The following is a 25145-nucleotide window of genomic DNA, read 5'->3' as shown; positions in this document are numbered from 1 at the left end:
TTCAGCGCAATCTTTGTCAGTCCGACGAAAGGAGGTTGGAAACCCAGCCCACCCCGGCATCGCAAAAAGAGATAACGCAGGCATGGCTTATCACGTCCGACTTTTGCTGGGATAATGCTTTCCCTCTCCCAATTTTAAGAACTGTTACTTTTTCTACTATCACTCTTTGGGCTGGCTTCGGAACCTCCTTTCGTCGCACTGCGAGCGATTGCGCTCAAAAAGACATCGCGCGTTATGGTTCGGTGCTCCGAAAAGCATGATATTCGGCTATTTTTTCCGATGGGATAGCTCGTGAATATCACGTCAATTATCATGAATTGGAGTGAATTCGGCACGCTCTTCATATTGGTGGGGTAAAAAAGTGACCTTCCCTTGGCAAATTTCTGAGTTCAGTTCGCAAATATTTGCATAATTAAACTTGGGGTACATGACATTAACTTTACAAGGTGGCAAAAACCTAATAAGAACAAATGCCGTTGACCGCATGATTCCAGGTGACGTAGTTTTTTTATTATAATTCAATGACACGTTTTCTGGGACACCCTGTATATACACATATACATATACATATACAAACATATACAGATTACGCAAAACATAACATATTCAGGACATATTCACGAACAGGAAGCTAACAGGAAGATATTCACATTGATGCATACAGTACAAACATACAGATACATACAACAACAACAGCAATAATAATAATACCTTCATTAATGTGCCCAAGAACAGCCGAAGCCTTGGTGTTGGCGCACGCAGACAATGCAGTACTTACAAATACACACACACACACACACACACACATATATATATATATATATATATACATTGTGGTGTCAGGACCACGAAGAAGAGACGACCGAGTCCGAAGAAGGTCGGGATGACAATGAAGGTTTAATTCCGTGCTCTCGCGATTGTCGGCCGGACGATACCGATGAGAATGCGGAGGATGAAGATGGTGCGCTACAGGTGTCCCCACGCCGTCAGATGCGACGGAGGCACATCGATGGAGCTGGTCCCCAGAAAACGCGCTTGGGCTTAGGGGAAGAAAGCGAAATGTCGACGGTCTGGAGGGCAACCGGGAAGTCTTCGTTTTCCACGAAGGCCGGCTTGACGCGGTCGACCGAAACTGTGTCCTGGCGGCCGCCTATGTCAAGCACCATGGTCTTCTCGGACCGGGAGATGACGCGGTAGGGTCCTGTGTAGGGGGGTCTAGGGACTTGCGAGGGGTTAGAGCCCGGAGGAAAACGTGCGTGGCATCGGCGAGAGTGCCGGTAACGTAAGAGTTCCGGCCGGAAGGGAACCGTGGGGAAGCCGGCCTAATGGACTTGAAGACGTCACGGAGGAGCGAGACGTACTCAGAGTGGCTTGTGGCTTGCGGCTGGGTTTCAGAGGAGGTGGGAGGTTGCTGGGTGACGAGGTCGGCCGGAAGGCTTAGAAGCGTGCCGAAAACGAGCTCGGCGGCGGAACGGCGGCGGCGAGCTCGGCGGCGGAGCAGGTCCGGCTTGAGGCATGCTCGGATTTGCAGCAAATTAGTGGGAGAGCGCTGATCCACTTTTCGGGATGGCGAAGGGCACGGAAGCAGCTTTTCATCTGCCGGTGAAAACGTTCTACAAGACCATTGGCACAAGGATGGTAGGCAGTAGTGCGTGTGCGCGTCGTGCCAAGAAGGCTGCAGACAGGTCCCCCAAGGTCGCCATTTTCCCATGTATTTGTTCCTATCCCGATGCGTGCAATGCCGGAGGCCGCCCTTAGATACCCCATTGTTACCAGACGTTGGCTTGCGCTTGATTGTAGCGCGCTAAAGATCCAGTTGAAGCACAATCCAAGCCAGGCCAAGTCACCGAAGGAGAAATGGACGACTGCGCCTGCGGCGCCTGGTACGACAGGTACGCTATGTGATGCACGCAGCCGTGCACTAGATCCTTCAGATCGCTCAACACGTTCAAAAACGGGACCAAAAAGTGAAACACGACACAGAAAGTTGTTATACGCGTTTTATTTGGACATATAAAGACTAGATTCATTCGCAGAAACAACAAAACCATTTTGCCGCTAAACTTAGCGCGCTGAAGTGATCCGGAACGGCAACAATGGGGTATCTAGTGGCGGCCGCCTTCGTTGCACGCTTTTCCGATGTGAGTTTGGGGGACCTGGCTGCAGAGGTCATGGAAGAGGGAAGACTCGAATTGAGCCCCGCGGTCGGAGACGATTTGGTCAGGGGTCCCGAATCGGCAGATCCAGGCGGCGAGAAGAGCGCGGGCAACGGTCTCGGCACGCATGTCGATGATGGGCACCGTTTCCGGCCATCTGGTGAAACGATCCACTATGGTGAGGATGTAGCGGAATCCCGATGATTGAGGTAGAGGACCGACAAGGTCGATATGGATGATCTGAAATCTACGGTCCGGCGGAAGGAACTTGCCGGGCGGCGAGCGCGTGTGCCGGACTATCTTCGTTCGTTGGCAGTTGATACAGCGAGAGGTCCACACGTGTATGTCCTTGGCCATGCCCAGCCAGACGTAGCGGTCGCCGAGCAGGCGTCTGGTTGCACGAATACCAGGATGGGAAACGTCATGAAGGACATGGAAGGTTTGACGGCGGAGACTGGATGGAACGAACGGCCGATGAACGCCGGTTGACTCGTCGCATATGATGGTGGAGGCGTTGCCGGAACGACATCTTCCAACTGTAGCGATGTTTTCTTGGACGCACGAAGCGCCCTGAGCTCTTCGTCGGCGCGCTGTTCAGATGCGAGACGTTCAAGCGAAAAGATTTTGGGCGGAAAAGCGTTGATACGGCTGAATGCGTCAGCGGGTACGTTAGCCTAGCCGCTGATGTGGGAGAACGTCACTTGGAATTCCGCCAGGAAGGCTAGCTGTCGGATTTCCCGGAGTGAGTGGCTTTGACGGCTAGCTCGAAAGGCGTGGACGAGTGGCTTATGGTCCGTATACAGTATAAAAGATCGGCCTTCCAGAAAGTAGCGGAAGTACTTGACGGCAGCGAACGCAGCGAGGAGTTCGCGGCCGAAGGCACTGTAGCGTTGTTGGGCTGGCGAGAGTTTGACGGAAAAGAAGGAGATGGGTTTCCATGGCTGGTTGATGTGCTGCTGGAGCACGGCTCCGATGGCTGAGCCGGACGCATCCACCGCTAGTGATGTGGGCGGTGATGTGGACGTTGGCGAGTGACTCTTTGGCAGTCAGGAAAGCGTCCTCGGCATTCGCCGTCCAAGCAAAACCGGCCGCATTGTGAGACTTCTTGGGAGAACGCAGGAGGGCTTCGAGCGGTGCCAACACAGAGGCACAGTTCGGAATAAAGCGCCGGTAGAAATTGAGTAGCCCAAGGTAGCGTCGAAGATGGGGCAGTGTAGCCGGTCTTGGAAATTCGCGGACGGCCTGTACCTTCGAAGGAAGCGGTCTGATGCCGTTGCAATAGAGGTGATGGCCAAGGAATTCCAGGGACGCGACTCCGAACTGGCACTTTTGCACATTGATTATGATGCCGTATTCTTCAGGGCGCGCGAAGAGCTGGCGTAAATGGAGGCGATGTTGTTCGGGGCTTTGGCTTGCGACGAGTAGATCATCCATATACGCAAAAACGAAGGGTAGTCCCCTTACCACCGAGTCAATAAAACGCTGAAATGTTTGGGCTGCGTTTTTCAATCCAAAAGGCATCCTAACGAACTCGAAGAGGCCGAATGGAGTCGTTACTGCTGTTTTATGGATGTCTTCTGGAGCCATGGGAATCTGATGGTACGCCTTCGTTAAATCAATTTTAGAGAAGGTGGTGGAGTCCTGGAGGTAAACGGCGAGTCCTGAATGTTGGGGAGGGGGTAGCGGTCAGGTAGTGTGGTAAGGTTTAGCGCGCAGTAATCACCACATGGTCTCCAGTCCCCGGTCTTCTTGGGGACCATGTGTAACGGTGACGCCCAGTTGCTCGATGATGGCCTGACTACGACGATGTCGATCATGTGCTGGAATTCGCTCTTGGCTATGGCCAGCTTTTCAGGGGCCAGTCGGCGAAACCGGGAGGAGACTGGTTGCCAGAAGTTATGATCTTGTGGACGACATCATGCTTCACAGGCTTGGACCAATCGGTGGGCTGTGTAAGTGACGGGAAGTCCTTGAGGATGTCGGCGTATGGCGATGCAAGCGCAGACAGTGGCTCGGTGCGAAGTTGAGGGGACGCGAAAGTGCTGATTCCGTGCACTGCGAGCGATGGGGCAGAGTCCACGAGGCGACGCCGAGCAAGGTCCACCATAAGGCCAAACCGCTCGAGAAAATATGCGCCTAGGATGGGCTGGCTGACGGAGACGATGGTAAACAACCATGTGAACTGCCTTCGCAGGCCGAGATGGAGGGTCAGAGATTTTTGGCCGAAAACGGGAATACCGGTGTTATTCACCGCCGTCAGGAACCAGATAGGAGCTTGACGACTGTGAGCCACTGTTGCAGGAAGGACGCTCACGACTGCACCCGTGTCGACGAGCATCTTCATCTTGGAGTTTCGATCTATTATGTAGAACAGGCGACTGGGTGTGTGGTTTAGGGTGTCGCCTGTCGCCGCTAGCGACGCCCCATGTCGTTTCCCGGCCATTGGCAAGGGGCGGTGCACTTGCGCGCCGAGGCACCGAAATTGTAATGATAGAAACAATATGGGCCGCTCGCGTGTGGTGATGAAAGGCGACGCGTGTGAGGGGAGGACGGGCGGGGATTGCGCGGTCGAGGGCTTCGGAAGCGGGGTCGAGGTTGACGTCCTGGAGGCTGTGCAAAGGAAAACGGCTGCGAAACGCTGCATGCAAGGCGATGGTCAATAAGCTGTCGGAGTTCCTGAACTTCCGAACGAAGAAGGGAAACTGGATCTGCAGGCGAAGGAGGCACAGCGTAGGAGGGTCGCTCGGTCGCTTGGGGAACGTGGCCAGAAGTGGAGGGCGGCACAACCTCAAAAGCAAGAGATGTGGTGGGAACATGGGCAATTGTGACTCGTGAAAGCTCAACCCGGCCGGCGACTTCAGCCAGTGCCTCCGCGGAAGAGTCGGCAAGTGCCGCGAGTACCATTTGTGTCTGGTGAGGAAGCCGACTCAGGAAACGTTCTTTCAGGAGGGGTCGGTCGAAGGTTGGAAGCCGAGAGCGGAGGAGGCAGTGCATACGTCGGAGCAGCTGACTGGGTCTGAGATCGCCGAGTTTTTCGGCTGCTAGCTGCTGGCGCAAGCGCTCGCGCTCCGACGTCATGATTCTCTCCGTGACGGCCTTCCGAAGGTCGTCGTAGACGTTGGGGGTGGGGGGTGCCGTCAGAATATCTGTGACTTCCACCGCGATTTCCGGAGGTAGGTTGCTGACTATGAGGTGAAACTTCGTAGCTTGCTGGGTGATGCCAGCCAGCGCGAACTGACTGTCTGCCATTTTGAACCATAGGTCAGGATGGGCGGTGATGAATGAAGGAAGCCGAACAGCAACACGGGAGATGCTTGGGGAAGACGGAACCATGGACGTTGCCGCTGTGGCCGCCGTGGCAGGGGTGGATGCTTGGGAACCGTCGCCTGGGAACATTGCGGTGTCCAGCTTGCGACGTCCGGGTCACCAGTTGTGGTGTCAGGACCACTAAGAAGAGACGACTGAGTCCGAAGAAGGTCGGGATGAGAATGAAGGTTTAATTTCGCGCTCTCGCGGTTGTCGAGCGGACGATACCGATGAGAATGCGGAGGATGAAGACGATGCGCTACATACATATACAGATTAGGCGAAACATAACATATTCAGGAAGAGGAACGTAACAGGAAGATATTCACACTGATACATACAGTACAGACTTAGAGATATACAGTACATAGCACTAAAAGGGGAAAAAACTGTACAACTTCACGTGTTACTGAGTGAACGCGAGAGAGTTTTAAAAGCGTTTGAATGGGAGTTAAAGATATCAACAGAGGGGTGAATTGCGTTTGTCATTTGTTGAATACGTACAATCGGATTTGCAGGCATATGGTGGGATAAGTAAAATATATTCGTGTGTCGGGTTACATTGACAGGTACGGCGATATGAAGCTGATGTAATAAAGATGGTGTATCGAGAAAACTGTGTAAGATCTTATAACAGAGCATAATATCATGAAAATGCGTCGCGTTGAGAGTGGTTGGAGGTTAAGAAATGACATTATCTCTCTATAGACATACATTCTAAAGTGAGGGCTTTTTCTTACAAATACGCTATGTACAATGTGTAGAAATTTCTTCTGGACAGATTCAATCCGCGACGAGTCAGTGCAGGAAAGAGAGTTCCACACTGGAGACGCGTATTCCAGTCGCGGTAAAATTAAGGAACGATACAGGTGAAGAAATACAGAGTGCGTGGAAAATATTTTGTATGTATATGTGAGCAAGCCAAGAACTTTGAGAGCTGAAGAGCGTACGTAAGAGACATGAACATGACAACGCAGCTGAGAGTCGAAAACGACCCCCAAATCCTTCAGTACATCGACACGCTTGATGACATCGGAACACATGTATGTATTGCATATTATGGTAGTTTTTCTTGAATAAGTCACATGTTTCGTCTTGAATGGATTAATTGTCATCCCAGTTTTAGAGCACCATTCAACCTCAGAAGAAACGTCAGTTTGTAGCTGATGAACGTCATTTGGGTCGTGGATAACTTTAAATAACTTCACGTCATCGGCGTACTGAAGAACATGAGAATGACGAATATGCCCAGCTAAATCATTAATAGAGACATTGAAAAGGAGCGGCCCCAAAATTGAGCCTTGAGGAACACCTGAAGGGGGAAAGTAACGAGAAGAAAAGGCACCGTGCACCTTTACGACAACGAAACGAAATAATAATAATAATAATAATTCAATTCAATTCAATTCAATTCAATGTTTATGTATACTTGTGGCAAGTTACAGTGAATAATATTAACACTCCTGCCTAAGCCCGTGGGAGCTTGTGAGCAGGGACTGGAGTCAACAGCGGAAGGGCGTCAATACCCACAAGATAACGGGAAAAGGTGCTAAACGGAAGTCATGGAGAAGAAAAATATAGAGGGAAAAGGCACAGTAAATTACAACTTTAACAGTAACAGTATTGTTTTAACAAACGCTTTAGCTGTGATTTTGTACTTACTGTTACAATATCTGGAGGTAGGTGATTAATATTATTAGGTGATTATTATTATTATTATTAATAGGGGTTTACGTCGCGAGACAGCTGAGATCATGAGCGGCGCCACAGCGGTCGGTCTGAAGATTGCTTTTGCCCTCCTAAGGGTCACCTGCGATGAAGGCTCACCACACAGCACTCCGTATCTAACGTCCCTCGCGGAAGACGGCGTTTCTAAGCAACTTGTACCCTACCACAAAGTTCCTCGGCCGGATTCCAACCCGCGATCTTGTGATCATAAGGCGAACACGCTACACCGATGAGCCTCTGAAGCCGGTAACGACCAAAACGAGTGCAATGTAGAACAACGTTTCATGTAGCAAACAACAACGACAAGACAGTTTTAGTGCATCATACGCTATCGTCCTTGCGTATGTAAGGAATAGCGTTGGCGGTTTTGCGCACGCAAAATAGATAAAGAGAGCTTCGCGCGGTGCGCAGAACCATCACGCTATCCCTTACGCACGCAAAGGCGATAGCGTACGATGCACTATTGTGCCACGGCTTTGTCGCCGGCTCCGGAAATACTGTGCTTCAAACGTTTAATAGTGATTTGCATCCCGCAAGTGGCATGCAGGGGAGTTTGTGTACACGAAAACTAGTGTTCTGGAAACAGGACAAATAGTGATTTTCTTGAAGGCCTGGTGGAAGCCGTTATAAAAACGTGAGGCTACATAACAATGTGGATCTAACGAAGAACTAATTGTCCCCGCAGTACAACAAATGCGCGTCGGCATCGATACGGGATAGAATGCAAAAGAATCGACCATGCCACAAAAAAAAAAAAAAAAAGAAAAAGTAAGCGCGAGCTGTTTCAATTTCAAGCAAAGAGCACTGCCCTTCGAAGCGTCGCAGCTTGTGATGGCGCACTCACGAAATCATTACATGAAGCGCGACATTTCGTAGTCCGGTTGTATTGAGATTGCTTTTTCGCACCGCCGTGGGGCGCCACAGTGGGATCGCACTGCTTGGGCCAGCGAGATAAGATGACAGCTGAGCGCAACCGTAAAAAGTGCCCTCCTCATTCATGCTGCATCAGCCTTGTTTAAGATAATCGCAAATCCCTTGTCAAAATGATTGTAATCACCTCAGACTCTTCGCTTCGGTGATTGTGATTGTGCATATCGTGATTTATCGCACTCATTAGTTTTTGCCGAGGTCTGCTCAGGAGACAGAAAGTCCAGGTTTGACTTGAACACCCCTCGTACAAGTTCAACGCCCTTCACCCGTTCGGTATCAACAAATCACAAGGTACCCTAGAAACACTTCACAAATAAAATACGCGCAGACCTTTACCCTTCTATCCCCTTTATCATCTGTTATGTTCTACATGGCCACTACTTTTTACATCCTTTATTGTCTGCCACAACTCGTTAGTTGCAGTCTACCTCCACCAACAGGTATGACAATGTGATGTTATAATTTGAGTATTCACCTATGTTCAACTTTTCATGTGCACTCGCATGCAGGCACTTCTAAATGACTTTTAAATGACACCACTTTTAAATCTGCCCTCAAAGTTACAACCTGAGCTTTCAGGGTGGAAAACAAAGGTCGCCATTCCGTTTAGCTGCTATCTCCCAGTTCAAGCACTTTTGCTGTCTGGACACTGGTTCCTGTGGATGGGGTGTTACAAGCTTCACTGTCTGATATAGAAGCTACATTACATTAGTTCAGTTAATTTGTCTTTTGCACATTTTTGTTACTGTTAGCTGGATTACTGTTGGACATACAATCCTTTGACACACCGAAGCTGATGTTGTTGAAGCTGATAACGTTTTAGAATTTTCAGTGTCATCAACGTCCATTGAGGAAGGTGCCTTTACTATCTGTGAATCTCTAATTGAAGAATAGCTCAGAACTCATGTTAACATTGTCTACTCTTATTAATTCACTGTCTGTGTTCTGAGAGCTAAGAAAAATGGAAACTATTTATTTGTCACAACTTCACACCGGGTGTGGTACTGGCTTGATATGTAAGCTAAAATACCTGGATTCTACAATAATTGTGTTCAACTTCGTGCATTACCGTGGGCAATGCCACATTCACTACATTTTTAGTGGGTCCGGTGCACAAATATTGTGTGCATACTGCATACATACATACTGTTCGATAGGCAAAAATACCTGAGCAGTGCTGTGTAGTCTTTTTACTCAAAGTCCATACTCTTACTGCAAAGTCACAGTACGTAGAACAGCAATGTGCAGGTACATTGTTTGGCAAGGAAATAAATATTTCCTTGCCAAACAATGCACAAATGTCTTCTTTTCTAGTGAGATATTCCCTGTTCACCAGACATAAATGCGGAAAAGTTAAAGGGGCACAAGGATGGTAGAGTCTAGCGTTGCTTTTTGCCACTTCACATATATTCACTGTTATTCGTGATGCACATGTAGGAATAGGAAGGTAGAGCATGCGCATAAAAAATTTCGTATGCAGCCACACATATGGTTCAGAAGATTAATTAGATGATGTCCAAGCATATATAAAGGATATATATAAAGGATTGCTTCCATGAATCCTTTTTATTTATTTTTTATAAATTCTTTTTATAAATGTTATTTTTCATTTGATATCAATTTCATATTACATATTGTATACTTATATTTTGATAAATTCAAAACTCAAGTTACACGGCCCCTGTAAGAGGCCATCGAGAATGCTGCAGACAAGGTTGCAACTTACATATTGCTTATCATGTCCTACATACAAAGTGATTATTACAATAATTCCTGAGCACGGAATTAATTCCGAGGCTGGCCAGTGATGTCACCCAGGACGACAAGTCACATAATTGCCTCTAACACTTTTACACCCCATGGGCTGAGTTGTGAATTGAAAGAGCACTCTACAGAAGGATAAGGTGCACCTGATTTCTAGGATCTATGCTATGCCGTAACTCTTCAGACACCACATTTCTAAAAACACCATTTCTAAGTGGCAATATGTGCTCTGGTACTTCTTTTGCGTCTGCATAGTGTGCAACCACATGGCTACTGGAGCTTTCGTGTGCACGTTTTTGTGCGACGGTGCTCATTACAAACAATATCCAGATGTTAGACATAAAATGCAGTAGTTTGTAGCGTGCCACACAACGCAGCGTGGGGGTGCGATTCAAAGAAAGCTTCTGGAAAATGCACAGAATCCCACAAAAAGTTTAAAATGTGAATTGTATTTCGTTTTACGTCTCTCGTCGTTACATACCATCGTCGACGCTGTTGCACATTGATAAATCGTACGTAAAACTTGTCCCATAGCAGTATGCGGTTTTTCAAATACATAGCACAATTTTTTCCTGCAGGAATAAAACGCTGTCGGCATTTTCTTGCTAACACGGCTGTCGAAACGTCAGTCTCTATAATGGGCCAGTGCTGTAAAGGGGCTAACGCAGACGCGACTTGATACAAATTGTACGTGCTCACAAAACACAAACGACGAATTCCAGTCACAACATCGCACACACAGATACGTGAAGCCGCGAGAAGCTGTAGCTGTAATCCACTGACAAGTACGAAGGCGCGTACACGTCACAATGCCCGTTCGGGCGCATCTACGTCATAAAAATGGCTGCGCCCATGTGTGTTTCGGAATGCATTATCTATTTTTTGACATAATGCTGTACCGAACTGAGAGAATGAAGGTGCCTTTTGGGGAGAGCTGGATGTGGGCTTTCAGAATATCACAACCGTTTCGACTATTTGGGATATCGGCATAGCTGACCTTTAACACTTCATACGTAACCTTTTAAATACCATGCCAATGATGAGGACGGTGCCCAGCAGAAGAACAGTCTCTGTTCGAAATATCGATGGCTCTCGTCCTGAGGCAACTCCCTTCGTACTTCCCTACCGGTTCGCTGGATTTCTACTCGTCTACGTTAGCAAATAAAAATGGTTGCTGATCATCTGATTCAACACTGCAAATATATACGTTTTATGTCGCCGTAAGTTCTGTGTTGCGTCATCTGTAGGGTGTCTTTTTTTTTTAGTTACAGATTTTTTCTAAAAGGCTATAAGGGCTATGGACGTCCTGTTTTTACTACTATCGCCTCTGGGCCGGCGAACGTTCTTGGCCACTTGTTGCTCAACCGTTGAATGTCTAATTACCTCAAATCGTTAATTAACTTTTTCACTATAAAAGTTACAAGGTCGTCTCAATGAGAACATCTTGTCCGTCCGGTCACCTGACACCGTTACCGTATTTAGAAAAAAAAACTGTTCGATAGAACGCCCGCAAAAAAATCGTGAAAAAACACAATTTTTTCTTTATTTTGTTCATTGCGCATATTCGGAGACGCGTCTTTCCTTCTCCCCAATGTGAGAAGGTGAAGGAGCACAGTGCCGCACCATACGTCGAAGATGAGCTCGAACTTGCGGAAACAAAACAAAAAGAAATGTATCTTGTGACGCTATTCGAACTGCTCTTATCTTGCGTTGCATTTTCTGTTGTTCTTTAATCTTTTTTCGAGGGCGAATGGGGCAGCACTGTGCTCCTTCACCTTCTCACATTGGGGGTGAAAGAATGACGTGTTTCCGAAGATGCGCACTGAACAAAATAAAGAAATAAAGAAGAATTAGTGTTCTTTCAGGAATCTTTGTTCTGAAAGCGATAACGGTATCAGGTGACCGAGGGGACCAGATGTTCTCATTGGGACGACCTTGTAGCTTTTATTTTTAAAAAGTTAATTAACGATTTTTAGGTAAGTAGTCATTTGACGGTTGAGCAATAAATGGCCAACAACGCCCGCGGGCAAGAGATTATAGCAGTGAAAACAGGATGTCTATAGCCTTTATAGTTTTTTAATGAAAAATCTGCGTCGAAAAAGGAGGCACCCTGTATATCAGGAGCAGGCTACCCCAACCCGGATGCAGCCCATGGCTCAATGCGACCCACGGGTACGAATGAGTTGGCACCCCTCGCCTAGTGTGTAAGAGATTCATGTTGGGACTACGTGATTGAAGACTCGCCGACCATTACACTTCCTTCCTAGGACGGCCCAAAACCCCGACGCTCATCTCCGCGCACAGACGCAATACCGTCTCAGCTGCTCCTTCGGGTGACGAGAAGGCGGTACGCACGGCGCAACCCTTCACATGCCCCGACATGTGAAGCGGCGACCACCGCCCCGCCGCTGTCACACGCCAACGTCACGATTGTATCTCATTACGGCCGAAAGTGTCATTATGGCCGATAATCATTTTACCCCCAAGTGTTTCATTACGCCCAAATTGTCATTACGGCCAAAGGCGTCTCATTACGACCAAAAGAAAGAAACATCCGCCGTGTTAGCAATCATTGTGTCGTAAACTTCCTAATGTAGTATGTGACAGTGCTTCATGAATTTCTGTGAAAAATGTTTTGGATATTTGTACTCATTAGATATCTGGTATATGCATTTGCTCCTAGGTGTCAAGCAAAATGCTACTCATTGATTCTGCGAGCAAATTGTCGGTGACCATTCGGAAGGGCTGCTGCACACGAATGTGTACAAAGAACCTCCAACATTCTACTATCCCCCTCTTCAGCTCAGCAATCACAACAATGTGTGCTACATAGTTGGCCCGGATTCTTTTAGGGAGCGTCCATGCTGGAGCTGAATCCTAAGTTGTCGCATGTTATTTGTATCTAGCGCCGCCTGTGTTTTCGGGTTTTATGTTTTTTTTAAAGTCGGGGATAAAAATTGGGTTTCATTTCAGGAGTGGTTAAAGAGGACAAAATTGGGTGATGCCGTGTGGAAAACTAGATTTTACAGTGGGAAACAAAAAGTCGCTTCTTGCATTTTAGATTGATTCAGATTGATTGATTGATTGAGCTTTTATTTTGGCACTGGTGCCTGCCAACGGCTAAATAACCGCCTAACGGGCAGTGCACCGTTCAGCATTAGAAACAACAACAGTGGTAGTAGAACAGTACAAGAAAAATGAACGCAAGAGAACAAAATATTATGTAGAACGACTGTGCTGAAAGGCCAATGCTTAGGGTCCTCCATGCCCGTATTGGTGGCTCAATCCACCACTTGCGGAGAAACTGTCGCCATCTGTTAGACGCAGAAGGAACTATAGTGCTCCCTTCGTCCGAGAGTGTTCGGTTAGAACGCTCTTGAAATATCGCCGTTTGTTTCTTGCCGTCTTGTTGACTGTTTCTTTGGGTGTTTGTCGTTCTGATCGAGGAGACTGAGAATTTCTGCCCATGATCGAGGAGGACGGCATCCCGTTTCCGTTCTTAGAGTTCGGGTGGACAGTATTTTTTTTTAGCATGCTCTCATCCAAGTTCTAACCAAACGCATTCACCGCCTGGGAGCCCTGGCCCCCACACAAAGTATATAAATGGGTACTATGTCGTAGACAGTATCGGGGAGTTGAAGCTCCGTCTAAGAAGGTTCCAGTCGGGAAGTGCGCAATGAATGTATATATTGTAACTTGTAGCTCATATAGTGAATGAGTATAATACATATAGCCTTAATGTCTGTGGCGTGCCACGCTCCCCTATCTTATCGGGTGAGCCACCACGAAAGCCGCCAGGGGGCCGCAATCACTGGGAGGGCGTGGCGTTAAGCTACATAAGAGGCCACATGCCTCTTCGGAGGCTCGGTTGTTCCCCGCTGGGAATTGAAGCTGTTGCTAGCGAATAAAGCCGGTATGTTGGTTTGAATTTCTGGTGTGTGCCGCTTGTTCCTTTGCGCGTGGAACGGACGGGCTGACGCCCCGAGGTTGTGGGAACGTAGGTTTCCACAACTGGCGCCCAACGTTTGGGGTTCGGGCTCGTCTGTCCCGTGGCGGGGAACACGCGGCACTGTTCGTTTGCGTAGTTTGTTGTAGTTTGCGCAGTTTTCAGTTGTTTTAGTTTGTAGTTTATTGCTGTTGTTTCTTTGTGTGTGTGCGTTTTTCGTGTTTTTTCTTCGAGTTTTTCAGCTCCCACCCGGTGGATGAGCTCTCGGAGCTGATGGCTCACAAGGCGAAGGTGCCCACGCCGCAGTCAGACGCCATTGCAACGGCAGAACTCCTGTCACGCATGACGGAGTTGTGCTCGTTGATGGTTCAACGCCTGGATGCCGGGTCGGTTTCCCCACCGCAGGCACAAGCGCCTCTACGACTCAACTTACCGGTGCCTACCTTCTCAGGTTACACCGATAAGAAGTCTGTTGCCGATTTCCTGGATGACCTCACCGCCTATCAGACGGGTATGGGAATTTCGGATGAAGTTCTAATCCAACGCATCCTGCAGGTTGCTTTGGTCGGAGACGCCGACATTTTTCTGGTTCAGAAAAATGTAGCTCTAAAGGGCTAAATGCGCCGGGAAGAGGCAAGCAGTAAGGGTGCCATCCGCGGATATGTCGTTTGGAGACGGACTACACGCTCACACACGTCCGCACAGGTTGACTTCTTTATTGCAACTACAACTAAACACAGAGAGAGAGATGGAGACCACAGAAGGGAAGTAAACGGACACTCTCCGTGGGAACGATACGAGGATGGGAAGCCAAAGGAAGTTTATGTAATTGGATGCTCGCCCCCAAGTGGTTCACAGATCGAACCCCAGACACTGAAAGCACATACGAAACGGTCTGCCTTTACGTTAGCGGAGAAGACAGCACATACATGTAAACATACGTTCGTTTCCCCAACACACTCCCCCGCAATGAGCACTAGCTCATTCTGTTATACAATCTCTAGCGGGAAGAGATGTTGGATGGCACGTTTAAGTGTTCCACCTCCGGGAAGTCGGACCTCACAGGATCGTACACGTCCATCTCTGCCAGGGAACACTTTCACAACACGACACATCCTCCACATTTGTCTGGGAAGACGGTCCTCCTTTAGCAACACTAAATCGTTTACTTGCGGTGCCGTTGAGGTCGCAGTGCGCTGCTCATGTGCTGTACGCAGTTCCAGGAGGTACTCGTGTACCCACCGCTTCCACAGGCGCCGCAGGAGAGCCTCTCGGTAACGCAGCATCTTCGATAGCTGCGGCTGGCCGGGCCCCGAGGTAACAGTTGGCTGGTCAGGCAGTCGGGTTATACGCTTACCGACTAGGAAGTGGGCTGGTGACAAGGGATCGGGTTCGTTGCTGTCCGAGTAGACGAAGGAGATGGGCCTAGAATTCACCATGGCTTCTACCTCTGTGAGTAGCGTTGTTAGTTGGTCAAGCGTCAAGCTACTTTTGCCCAGGACCTTCCGGAGAGTCGTTTTGACGGTGCGCACCATCCGTTCCCAGAATCCGCCCCACCACGCTGCTCTCTCAACGATACATTTCCAAGTTATGTGCGTCCCAGAGAAATAGTCCTGTACTTCGCCGCCTCGCATTTCGGTCCAGAGCTGTTTAAGGTCTTTCGATGCGCGTTTGAAAGTGAGGGCATTATCTGTGTACACAGTGTGGCATATTCCTCTCCTGGAAATAAATCTACGGAAAGCCAATAGAAAAGTGGCTGCTGTTAGATCGGTTACCAATTCGAGGTGCACGGCTCTAGTTACGGCACACGTGAACAGAACTATGTATGCCTTGCTGCTTCCGGTCTCAGTTTTATAGAACAAAGGTCCGGCGAAGTCTATCCCAGATACAAGAAATGGCTCTGCCTCTGTCACACGGTCGCGTGGTAGTGGTGCCATTGCCTCATCCGCTGGCTTGGATCGCCATTTCCGACAGGTCAAACATTGATGAATAGCTCATTTGACTGCTTGCCTTCCTCTCAGTATCCAATAGGACTCACGGAGCTGCACTAACGTGTCTCTAACACCTCCATGCAGAAGTCGCAAATGCTCTTGCGTGATGAGTTTCGAAGTGAAGTCGTGATCCTTGGGAAGAATTATGGGATGCTTAACTGCTGTCTCTGCATCGCGCTGTTGCAGCCTTCCTCGCAAGCGCATTATTTGATCCTCGTCCACGAAGGGTGACAGGGTTCGTAGTGGAGACGTTTCGCCGACAGTGTTTTTGCCCGATGATAGTATCTCCAGTTCTCCTGGAAAGCTTTCCCTCTGCACCTGGCGGATCCATTGTCTCAGCGAACTTTGGATTTCGGCCGCACTGAGCGGGCCAGAAATCCTAGCATCTTTCTGTCGACAGTTGTGAATAAAACGCTTGATCCACGCGGTGATTCGAAGCACAGTCAGAAGAGAACTGTGGTTCTCAAGAGTGAGGAGTGGCGTGCTAACATCGGCATCCGTCGCCATCATCGCTGTTGCGTTTTTTCTTTCCTCTCGCGATGTTGTTTCAGGAAGCTCCAAGGTGTCAACTTCGAATTTCGGCCAGAGGGCCTCTTCATTGTTGAGCCACTCAGGTCCCTTCCACCAGAAGTCGTCTTTCATGAGCATGTCGGGCAGCACTCCTCTTGTCAGCAGATCAGCTGGATTAGATTCACCTGGACAGTGATGCCAGTCTGAAGGGTTGCACATACTTTGAATCTCGGTGACGCGGTTGGCAACAAAGGGTTTCCATCTACTAGCGCTTCCTTTTACCCAGTGAAGAACCACGGTCGAATCGGTCCAATACCGCACGGTGAGGCCTTCGTAGTTCAAAGTTGCTGTCACGTAGTGAGTAAGCCTAGCACCCACAAGAGCACCCAAAAGTTCAAGTCTTGGGAGTGAAACTCGCTTTAGTGGGGCTACTCTCGATTTAGCAGCTACGATAACGACATTTATGCGTCCATCTTCGTACACTGTGCGCAGATGCAGCACTGCACCGTACGCTTGGTGGCTCGCATCGCAGAAGCAATGAATACTTCGGGACACAACTGAGTCATCGTCTGTGATTGCCCTTGGCACAGTGATCTTTGGTAGAAATGGAATTCCCTTGCACCACTGTTGCCACTCTTTACCGATGTGTTCGGGTAGCTCGTCGTCCCATCCGATGCCCAATTCCCACGCTCGTTGACTTAGTATTTTTGCCTTGACTGTGTAGGGCGAGAGAATGCCGAGGGGGTCGTATATTCGTGCACTAACTTGAAGTAAGCATCTCTTCGTGTCTCTTTTCTTTGTCAGGAACTGGTCCAATGAGTCCATTGGAGGTGACAGGACGTCATTTGTCGTGTTCCAAACAATGCCCAAGACCTTTTTCATCTGACTGTTGTCATTGTTTTTAGTCCTGAACGATACCTGTAGCTCACTGTCGTTCGTTGCCCACTTTCTTAGATGCATGCCAGCAGCCGAAAGAACTTTATCTGCCTCATCGTGCAGAATTTCAGCCTCTTCTCTTGACCTGACGCTAGTCACAAAGTCATCCACATAGAAGCCATCCGTTAGTTTTCTGCAAGTTTCAGGCTAAGTGCTAGACATTAAGTTGAAATGATAACGAAGTGTTGCTGCAAGAAGGAATGGGCTGGACGCGGCACCAAAGGGCACCCTCGTCATTCTCCACACCTCAATCTCGGACAGTGGTCTTCCGCTCTCCGGCATGAAAGTGTACCACATGAATCTGAAAGCGTCTCTGTCGTTCGGATTGAGAGAAATCTGCAAGAATGCTTTCTCAATGTCGGCTGTAACGGCAACACTGTGCTTACGGAATCTTAGAATTGTCGCCAGGAGATCAGGATTCAGGTTTGGTCCAACTTCCAGGCAGTCATTCAACGAAGGGCAGTCCGAAGCACTGGACGAAGCGTCAAACACGATGCGCACTTTAGTACTTGCTTTGTCAGGTCTAAATACAGCTCGATGAGGCAGGTAGAAGACTGGTCCGTCGGCGTTTGCTTTAATATCAACTTTCTCGGCGTGTCCGTCATTCAAATATTGCCGAATAGTGGTGTCGTACTCCATCATGACGTGCTGGTTCTTCAAAAGCCTTTTCGTTAACGAGTTCAGTCTTTCCTCTGCAGTTCGCTTGTTTGTTGGCAAACAGGAATCACTGGTTTTCCACGGTATGTGTACCTCGTACCTTCCGTCTTCATTGTGCTTTATCTTTGCTTCGAACTCTCGCACGATAGTGTCGTTTACCTTGTCGCAAACCGTATCCTTTGTTTGTATACCCATATGCTCTAGTTCCCAAAATCGTCTCAGTTCGTTCGATATGTCTGCCTCGTTTTGGTCAACTACCGTTCTCATGACGCAGACATTAGTGCAAGTTGTAACTGTACTTGTTGGTACCGGTCCTTGAAGAGTCCAACCAAAGATTGTATTGATAGCCACCAATGATTCGCTCAAATACTTTGTCTCTCCGGTGACGACCCTCCAATAGCAGTCTGCTCCGATAAGGATTCCGATTCCATGGTCGCAGTCGGTGTTGGTCATCGGAACGTCACCTACGCAGAGACCGTCCCGTTCCATTTTGGCTATGAGGTCGTTGTTCGGCACTCGCATGACATCAGTGCAAATTTCTGGCATCTGGAGCGCCTCGACTGCGATTTCGTTACGGTCAAACTGGCTACGCAACCATACTTGCACCCTGCGGCATTTTCTCTGGATAGTTGATGTAGAGCAAAAGGTGTGGACTGTTAGGTCTTCTTCTCCTAAGGTTTGGCATTTAAGCATCTCCGACAATGACTTCTTAATAAATGTGCGTTGGCTGCCCCCATCCATCAGAATGCGTGTGAGCCTTCGATCATTTTCACTTTCTGCATATGCACGAAGAGTCTGAAGGAGCACTGTGCTGTTTGCAGCGTAAGTCGGGCTGGAATCTCTCAACGTGGCAACTACCGTTGGCTTCATTATCTGAGTTTCAGTAGCTGTTGTGGCAACTTCGGATCCGGCGCCACGTTTCCATGTTGGGTCGCACATCACTGTCAAGTGTTTCCCATTACAAAATGCGCAGCACAGTCGGGACCCACTTCTGCATTCCCGTGCCCGATGATATTGTTTGCCACATCGAAAACATCGTCTCTCTGCTTTGAGCTTCTCCTTTTTTTTGTTCCAAAGAAAGAGGAGCCGCGCAGCTCTGCAGGGAATGATCAGTAGACTCACAAAATACGCATTTTGTTTGTTCTGCGCCAACCGTTAAAGCAACTCCTGATGGGAGATTGTTGTGTTGGCGACTTCGGGTACCGTCTCCAAGTTGTTTCGTTATGTGAGGCTTGCTAGCTCCCCCGCGTTGACCTCTCTCGCGTCCGGCAACTTCTAAGTTCAAAAATGTCAAGTAGGAGTCAAAATCATCCTTGTCCGCATGCTTTCGATCATATTCCAAGTTGATATCCACAGGGACTGCCTTGCGTAAAACGGATAGCAACAGCACACCATATGAAGAATGGGCCACACCCAAGGCTTCCAGGCACCTGACCCCAGTTCCCACTTCGTCGTAAAGTTCGCGTAGCTTAGTGACTTGACTTGAATCATTTACTTTTGGCAAGTTTAACAATCTTGACATGTGTTCGTCGATAATTAGACTTTTCTTCCCGAATCGGTCCTTCAGAAGTTCAATGGCGGTCGAGTAGTTTTCTTCGGAAAGCGAAAGTCCTTTGATCACTGTCATTGCCTTTCCTGTCAAGTAGCTTTTCAAATATTTGAACTTGTCCACCTTGGAGAGCGATTCGTTAGAGTGGATGGTAGAGTCGAACTGGTCCCAAAAGCTTTCCCAGTTTCTGAGATCCCCGTCCAATTTTGAGATTTCCAGTTTCGGAAGTTTCACATTTGTGGAATTTTGACTTCTCGAATTACTGGAGCTCCTTGGGTCAGTGGGGGCACTATCTAGGGCATGCTTGGCAATCGACCTTGTGGTGCAAATTTTGTCTTCATAAGCCTGCGAACCAGTCAGTTCCTCGTCATAGGCCTCGTCGGTCGTTAATTCTTCTATTGCGACGTTTAGCTGTTCTAAGGCACTCTCTTTAACAGTGAGGAGGTCGAGTTTCTGTTGCAGCTCACCTTTAACATTCGTTGTGCTTGGCTGCTGAGTAAGTTGCACGATGTCTTCCGTTATCTTTGTCACTGCTGCACGGATGGTGGAACGTTTTCGTTTGAGTCGGTCCATCGTCGATTACTCCACGGTGGTACCTTGTCGATAAAGGGCCTTCTTTCCCGGGTTTCGGCACCAGAAAAATGTAGCTCTAAAGGGCTAAATGCGCCGGGAAGAGGCAAGCAGTAAGGGTGCCATCCGCGGATATGTCGTTTGGAGACGGACTACACGCTCACACACGTCCGCACAGGTTGACTTCTTTATTGCAACTACAACTAAACACAGAGAGAGAGATGGAGACCACAGAAGGGAAGTAAACGGACACTCTCCGTGGGAACGATACGAGGATGGGAAGCCAAAGGAAGTTTATGTAATTGGATGCTCGCCCCCAAGTGGTTCACAGATCGAACCCCAGACACTGAAAGCACATACGAAACGGTCTGTCTTTACGTTAGCGGAGAAGACAGCACATACATGTAAACATACGTTCGTTTCCCCAACATCCTGAATGCCAGCTCGTTTGTATACGTAAGCTCATACGTCTCCACATGCTAAGCAGAAGCTCTGCATTTCTCTCAGAATTGGAACTACACCAGTAAAGATTGTTAGAAGTATACTGCACCCACGGGTTTAGCTCAGCACATGCACGGGGGTTGGCCGCAGCTTCAAGCTTTTTCTTAACCCTCTGTTGCAAGATCCTCTTGTGGGCTACATAGTCCATAAGCATTTCCAAGCATGGAAACTGCATATTGCAATCGGTTATTATAAGTAACTACACGCTAGTTCTTTTTACCTTTTACGACATATACCTTTTACGTCATTGTTGCAGATAGAATTATTGTAACAGAAAATTCAAGTATGCAAAGCTTGTGTGCCTTCTTTTGTATTATTTTTTTCGTGCCCTCAATCATCTCTAACAAGAATTTGTATTTCCTCCTCGCCACCTTCTTTGTCCCTTTCTTTGATGTACATCAGTATAAATATATGTACCAAGTGTGTGTGTGTGTGTCTGTATCACACCTGATGAAGGATGCACTCCGTCCGACAGCTTGTTTTAGTCAAAGAAATTATTTGAATGTTTTGAGTCTCTTGAAATACTTGTCTAATTCACTTGCGAGTGCTACACTTTTCCCATTTTTGCCTGCTGGTTTACACTCTATGCTCTGCAACACGGCCGTGAGTTCTGATAATCCTACCTGTGTCGCGAGAGGGAGGCTGCAATCTTTCTGGTAGATGTTGTAAGTGAGATCGCTTGAATATTAATTGGCTCGAGTAACCAGAGAACCTGATCAACAGCAAATACTACAAGGTGTCATTTGAATTTAAGCAAACATAACAGGCTATGAATTCACACCTTGGCTGTCCTGGTCCCACTGAAAAGGATTGTGCCAGACAGCAAGATGTTCCCTGCAGCCATCTTGTTCACCTCTGACTAACGTTTCCAAGATAAATTGTGTTCACATGGGCACCCAGCTTTTGCGGTGAGAAGCGTGATGCGAACATCTGGTGCCCACTTTGTGTGATGCACCCTAAGTCCTACATTTCTCAAACAGTTCTAATACTAGAGCTCTGAATTTGATGTACTTCTTCTGGTCTGGTGAAGCAGAGGGCACAAGACTACAAATTAGAAGAGTATTTAGTGTCTGCGAACTTGTATCAGATTTAAGGGTCCGTCATAGGGGGAGGGGGGGCGGTCTTTAGGAAATTTCGTGCTTTGCGGCACAGCATCATCCAGGAGATCGGATTTTTACATAGGGAACACAGCCGTATGGAGGAAGGGCGGTGCCCCCCCCCCCCCGCCCCTCTTTAAATCCGCCCCTGCCTGCGAGCATGAGGACAAAAGGTGTTGAAATAATCACTAGAGAAAGGTTGAGAGGTGTTGATGGTAAATCATCCATTTGCATCATGCATGCATCCATTGCAATCATGCTTTTACTTCCGATTTTCACTTTCTTGTCAGTGACGATGGAAGCCTGCGCCGCTTATATAAATGAAGAATACGACAAGTATTTGCACACAATTTATCTCATGCTTACATTCTCCTGCGAGAGCTCAGGGCTCCCCAGGGGGAGGGGGATGTTCCATTTCGTACATTACGTAGCGTAGGCATTACAAAAATCAATCTTAATTTGAAATAAACTATCACTATATATGTATTATTCCTGTGTATCGGTAAATACATACCTCGTGTGCGCTGGTGTTCGCATCGTTAGGCGTCGCAAGGAGAAACAATGGTGTCGGGACTGCGGTCCGTTTGAGACGTTTTCGATCGTCCACTGCTACCATTTCGTACGACTCGTCAGAGGAATTATAGTTGAGCAAATACGGCATGGATCACGAATGTCTTGACCAAGCGCCTGCAGCCACTTTCGTTTCCGCGCATTATCCGTTGGAATCATGTGGTACACAACGTCCCTTGTCGAAAAAGCACACTTGGTGTATCCCCGAACATTAGAGTAGATACCTGGCATCGCTGTCAGGTGAAGTTCCGTTCAATTTCGGCAGCAAATGAACATTTTACATACACAAATCCCGAGAGACGCAATTCACGCCGTGCATGACGCTGTGTGATATGGATGGAAGGAGAGCAAACAGAGGGCGCTGATAGCGCTGATTGTATTTTGGGATGCTGTTTCTTTGGTATTTTGGAGAATTGTCCCAGTAAAGGGCGACCCGCATACGACGTTTTCTCGACGCAAGAACGCCGAGCGCTTGGCGTTTTTACGTTCAGCTCCATGAACAATAGCCGTCGAGCGGGGACGCCGACATCTGAGGTGAACAGATCGGAGCGCCAAGCGCAGGAAGCGACGTGTCCGTCTTGACCAATCGCATGCTTGGCCGGAAACGACCGTCTCCACAGCCACTCAGCTGCGTGGGCATAGACGGTTTGGTCGCGATGTACGCACAAGTGGAAGACAGAATGAAGTGGACCAGGCAGAATTGGCTGGAAATGAAAATTAATGCGGACATGGGAGCGACAAAACGCATACCATCCCACTTGCTAGCCATTGTTCGATTGTCGTTTCCCTCTGGTCTAGATATCGTTGGACCCGTAGTGTGTTCTGGACGGTCTTCTTCAATCCTTCTACCTCAACAGCTGTCGCTTTTAGAGAAGAAGCTCTTTTTTTTTCTTTTTTAACAGCAGCAGCAATTTTCGCCTTTGGTCCATACTGAGAGACGCGGGAGAACAGCGGAAGTACAAGCAAGAGATTTCCACGTTGATGGTCGGCGCGCCTTGGTTATGGCCTTTGGTTACCAGATATTGTATTTATACAAAGTTATACTGCATCTTTTTCAAGTGATATCTGTCGCGTATGTTATGCCAGCCTATAATAGCTCTTAATAACAACGAAAAATGCCGCCAGGGGCCTCAAGTACAAACTTTGCGCTGAGAAAACGTCATATGCGGTTCCCGCTTAATTCTTGTGATTCTTGAAGTAGTGTTTATTGGTAATTTGTAGCCGGTTATTACGTATCACGTGACGGGAGTACTCCGCTCATGACTTTTTTAGCTGTTAGCGGGGCGCGACCTACCATCAGATTTAATTTTTCTAATTTATGCTGTGTAATAATTAACGTGCTTTGAGTGATTAGGCTCTGTGTGCAGCATCACACAGGCAAATACTACTAGGTCGCACACAGAAACAGGGGGTGGAAATTTCACTTTACAGTTCCTTCAAAGCTCAGCTACGCCGATTTTCGAGTGTTACAGAATGGAATGGTACTCACACGATGTGTTCATAAGGGAACACTGATTATGTGTGAAAAATAGTTATCCCAAACTCCTCGCTTTTTTCTCCTCGGCTCCCCTCGCCTCGGTTTTTCGAAAAAGTGAATTTTTAGTTTCGCTGATAGTTCGTCTTGTGGCCTGCAAACCCTCTGTCGACGACACATTCCTGGTCTGCCCGTGCTCCGGCTTTGCATAACATTTGGCTTCTTCCGCCAAGCCGGCCGGTTCGCAGTACGCTATCAGGGGAGACTTCACTGAACCCACGAGGAACGTGAGTTTTGCTTCCTTCGACTGCAAAGCATTTGTTAGGCCAGTACAGACTTCCTGGTGTGTTTCGTGTGCTGTGCTGCGTGCCGAGAATGCGTCAGCGTTTTGCCCCCGTATGCAACAACACTTCAACATGCAGTTCCAATGTTTCAAACCTCAACTTTCCGAAAGGCGAAAGAAAAACCTATTTACTGCAACAATCGGTTACAACTCCGACTGGGTGCCACCTTCGAAAGCAGCGATTTGATGTGTTCATTTCGCTCATACGAATGTTAGCAATGTGCAACTTGTTTCACACGAAGCCGAAGATATCTCGTCCGGGGAGCTGTGCAAACCTTATCTGCAGCAGGAGATTGCAGAGGCAGGATTAGGCAGCAGATAAAGGTAAATCGCGCAATGTTGGACAAGTCAGTCATGCGGTGCAAATGACATCACACAGAAAAGACAAATACCCCAGGGAGCACATGGTGGGCTAGTAGACGTCTAAATGACGTCTAAAAAAAGAGATAAGGAATGTCTATAGAATGTCTAGGCACTAGACCAAATGTCAAGTATCCGTCCACTAGACGTCAAATAACACGTCTAACGTTACGCCACCTAGCCATCTAGCCCTAGACATCCGATGTCTATGTACCTAGCCGAGATTAGACATTCTTTTGACCTGATGCCAGAACAGGGTCAGACACTTAACCATGTATTAGACATGAAGTCTACAGCTAGACCAATTTTATCCCTCCATTCAGGCGACAGGTCTAGGATTATACATTTCCTGTACCTTACTTTAGCCACCCTTAGACGTACTTTAGACCATGACTAGTCCTGGCATGCATTCATGCAGAAATGTGATATAATTGATAGCAACATGGATCTCAGCATGAACATTTATTCACAGTAAACCACACACGAAGTCTATGGTACAAAACTCAGTCTCAAAATGGATTGACTTTGCTGCCAAGCAGGCGTCTTGTGTTTTGACTGATTAGTGTTGAACTGGCATCAGGGTGTTGAAGGCCACCTCATTCCTTTCTTCCAATGTGTGATTGTTGGTGCTGTAGCAGTGCCTCCAATGACTCACTGTGGCTAGAAAATAGAACAAAACATGTCAGAAAGCATTATGTAGCCTGCTAGTTCTAACTAGTTTGTTTAGTGGCTATGCACACCCTTTCACGGGATGCTT

General features: G+C 47.9%; 3 protein-coding genes across 3 annotated transcripts; all 3 read right to left on the bottom strand.

Moving 5' to 3' along the window:
• Window positions 1–3993: 3993 nt before the first annotated feature.
• Window positions 3994–4500, bottom strand: LOC135392366 (uncharacterized). Its single transcript, XM_064623082.1, has one exon. It carries the CDS (start codon window positions 4498–4500, stop codon window positions 3994–3996), a length of 507 nt encoding a protein of 168 aa, XP_064479152.1.
• A 68-nt stretch (window positions 4501–4568) lies between these two features.
• On the bottom strand, window positions 4569–5552 carry LOC135392365 (uncharacterized). The gene has a single exon (XM_064623081.1). It carries the CDS (start codon window positions 5550–5552, stop codon window positions 4569–4571), a length of 984 nt encoding a protein of 327 aa, XP_064479151.1.
• Window positions 5553–15824: 10272 nt separating this feature from the next.
• On the bottom strand, window positions 15825–17291 carry LOC135392364 (uncharacterized). The gene has a single exon (XM_064623080.1). The coding sequence runs from the start codon at window positions 17289–17291 to the stop codon at window positions 15825–15827; it is 1467 nt and encodes a 488-aa protein (XP_064479150.1).
• Between the last annotated feature and the right edge of the window lie 7854 nt (window positions 17292–25145).

The sequence above is a fragment of the Ornithodoros turicata genome, chromosome 4, assembly GCF_037126465.1.
Source record: "Ornithodoros turicata isolate Travis chromosome 4, ASM3712646v1, whole genome shotgun sequence".
In the NCBI taxonomy this organism is placed as follows: Eukaryota; Metazoa; Arthropoda; class Arachnida; order Ixodida; family Argasidae; genus Ornithodoros; species Ornithodoros turicata.
The sequence above is the reverse complement of the archived record's forward strand: the minus strand, read 5'-3'. Positions and strand labels throughout refer to the sequence as shown.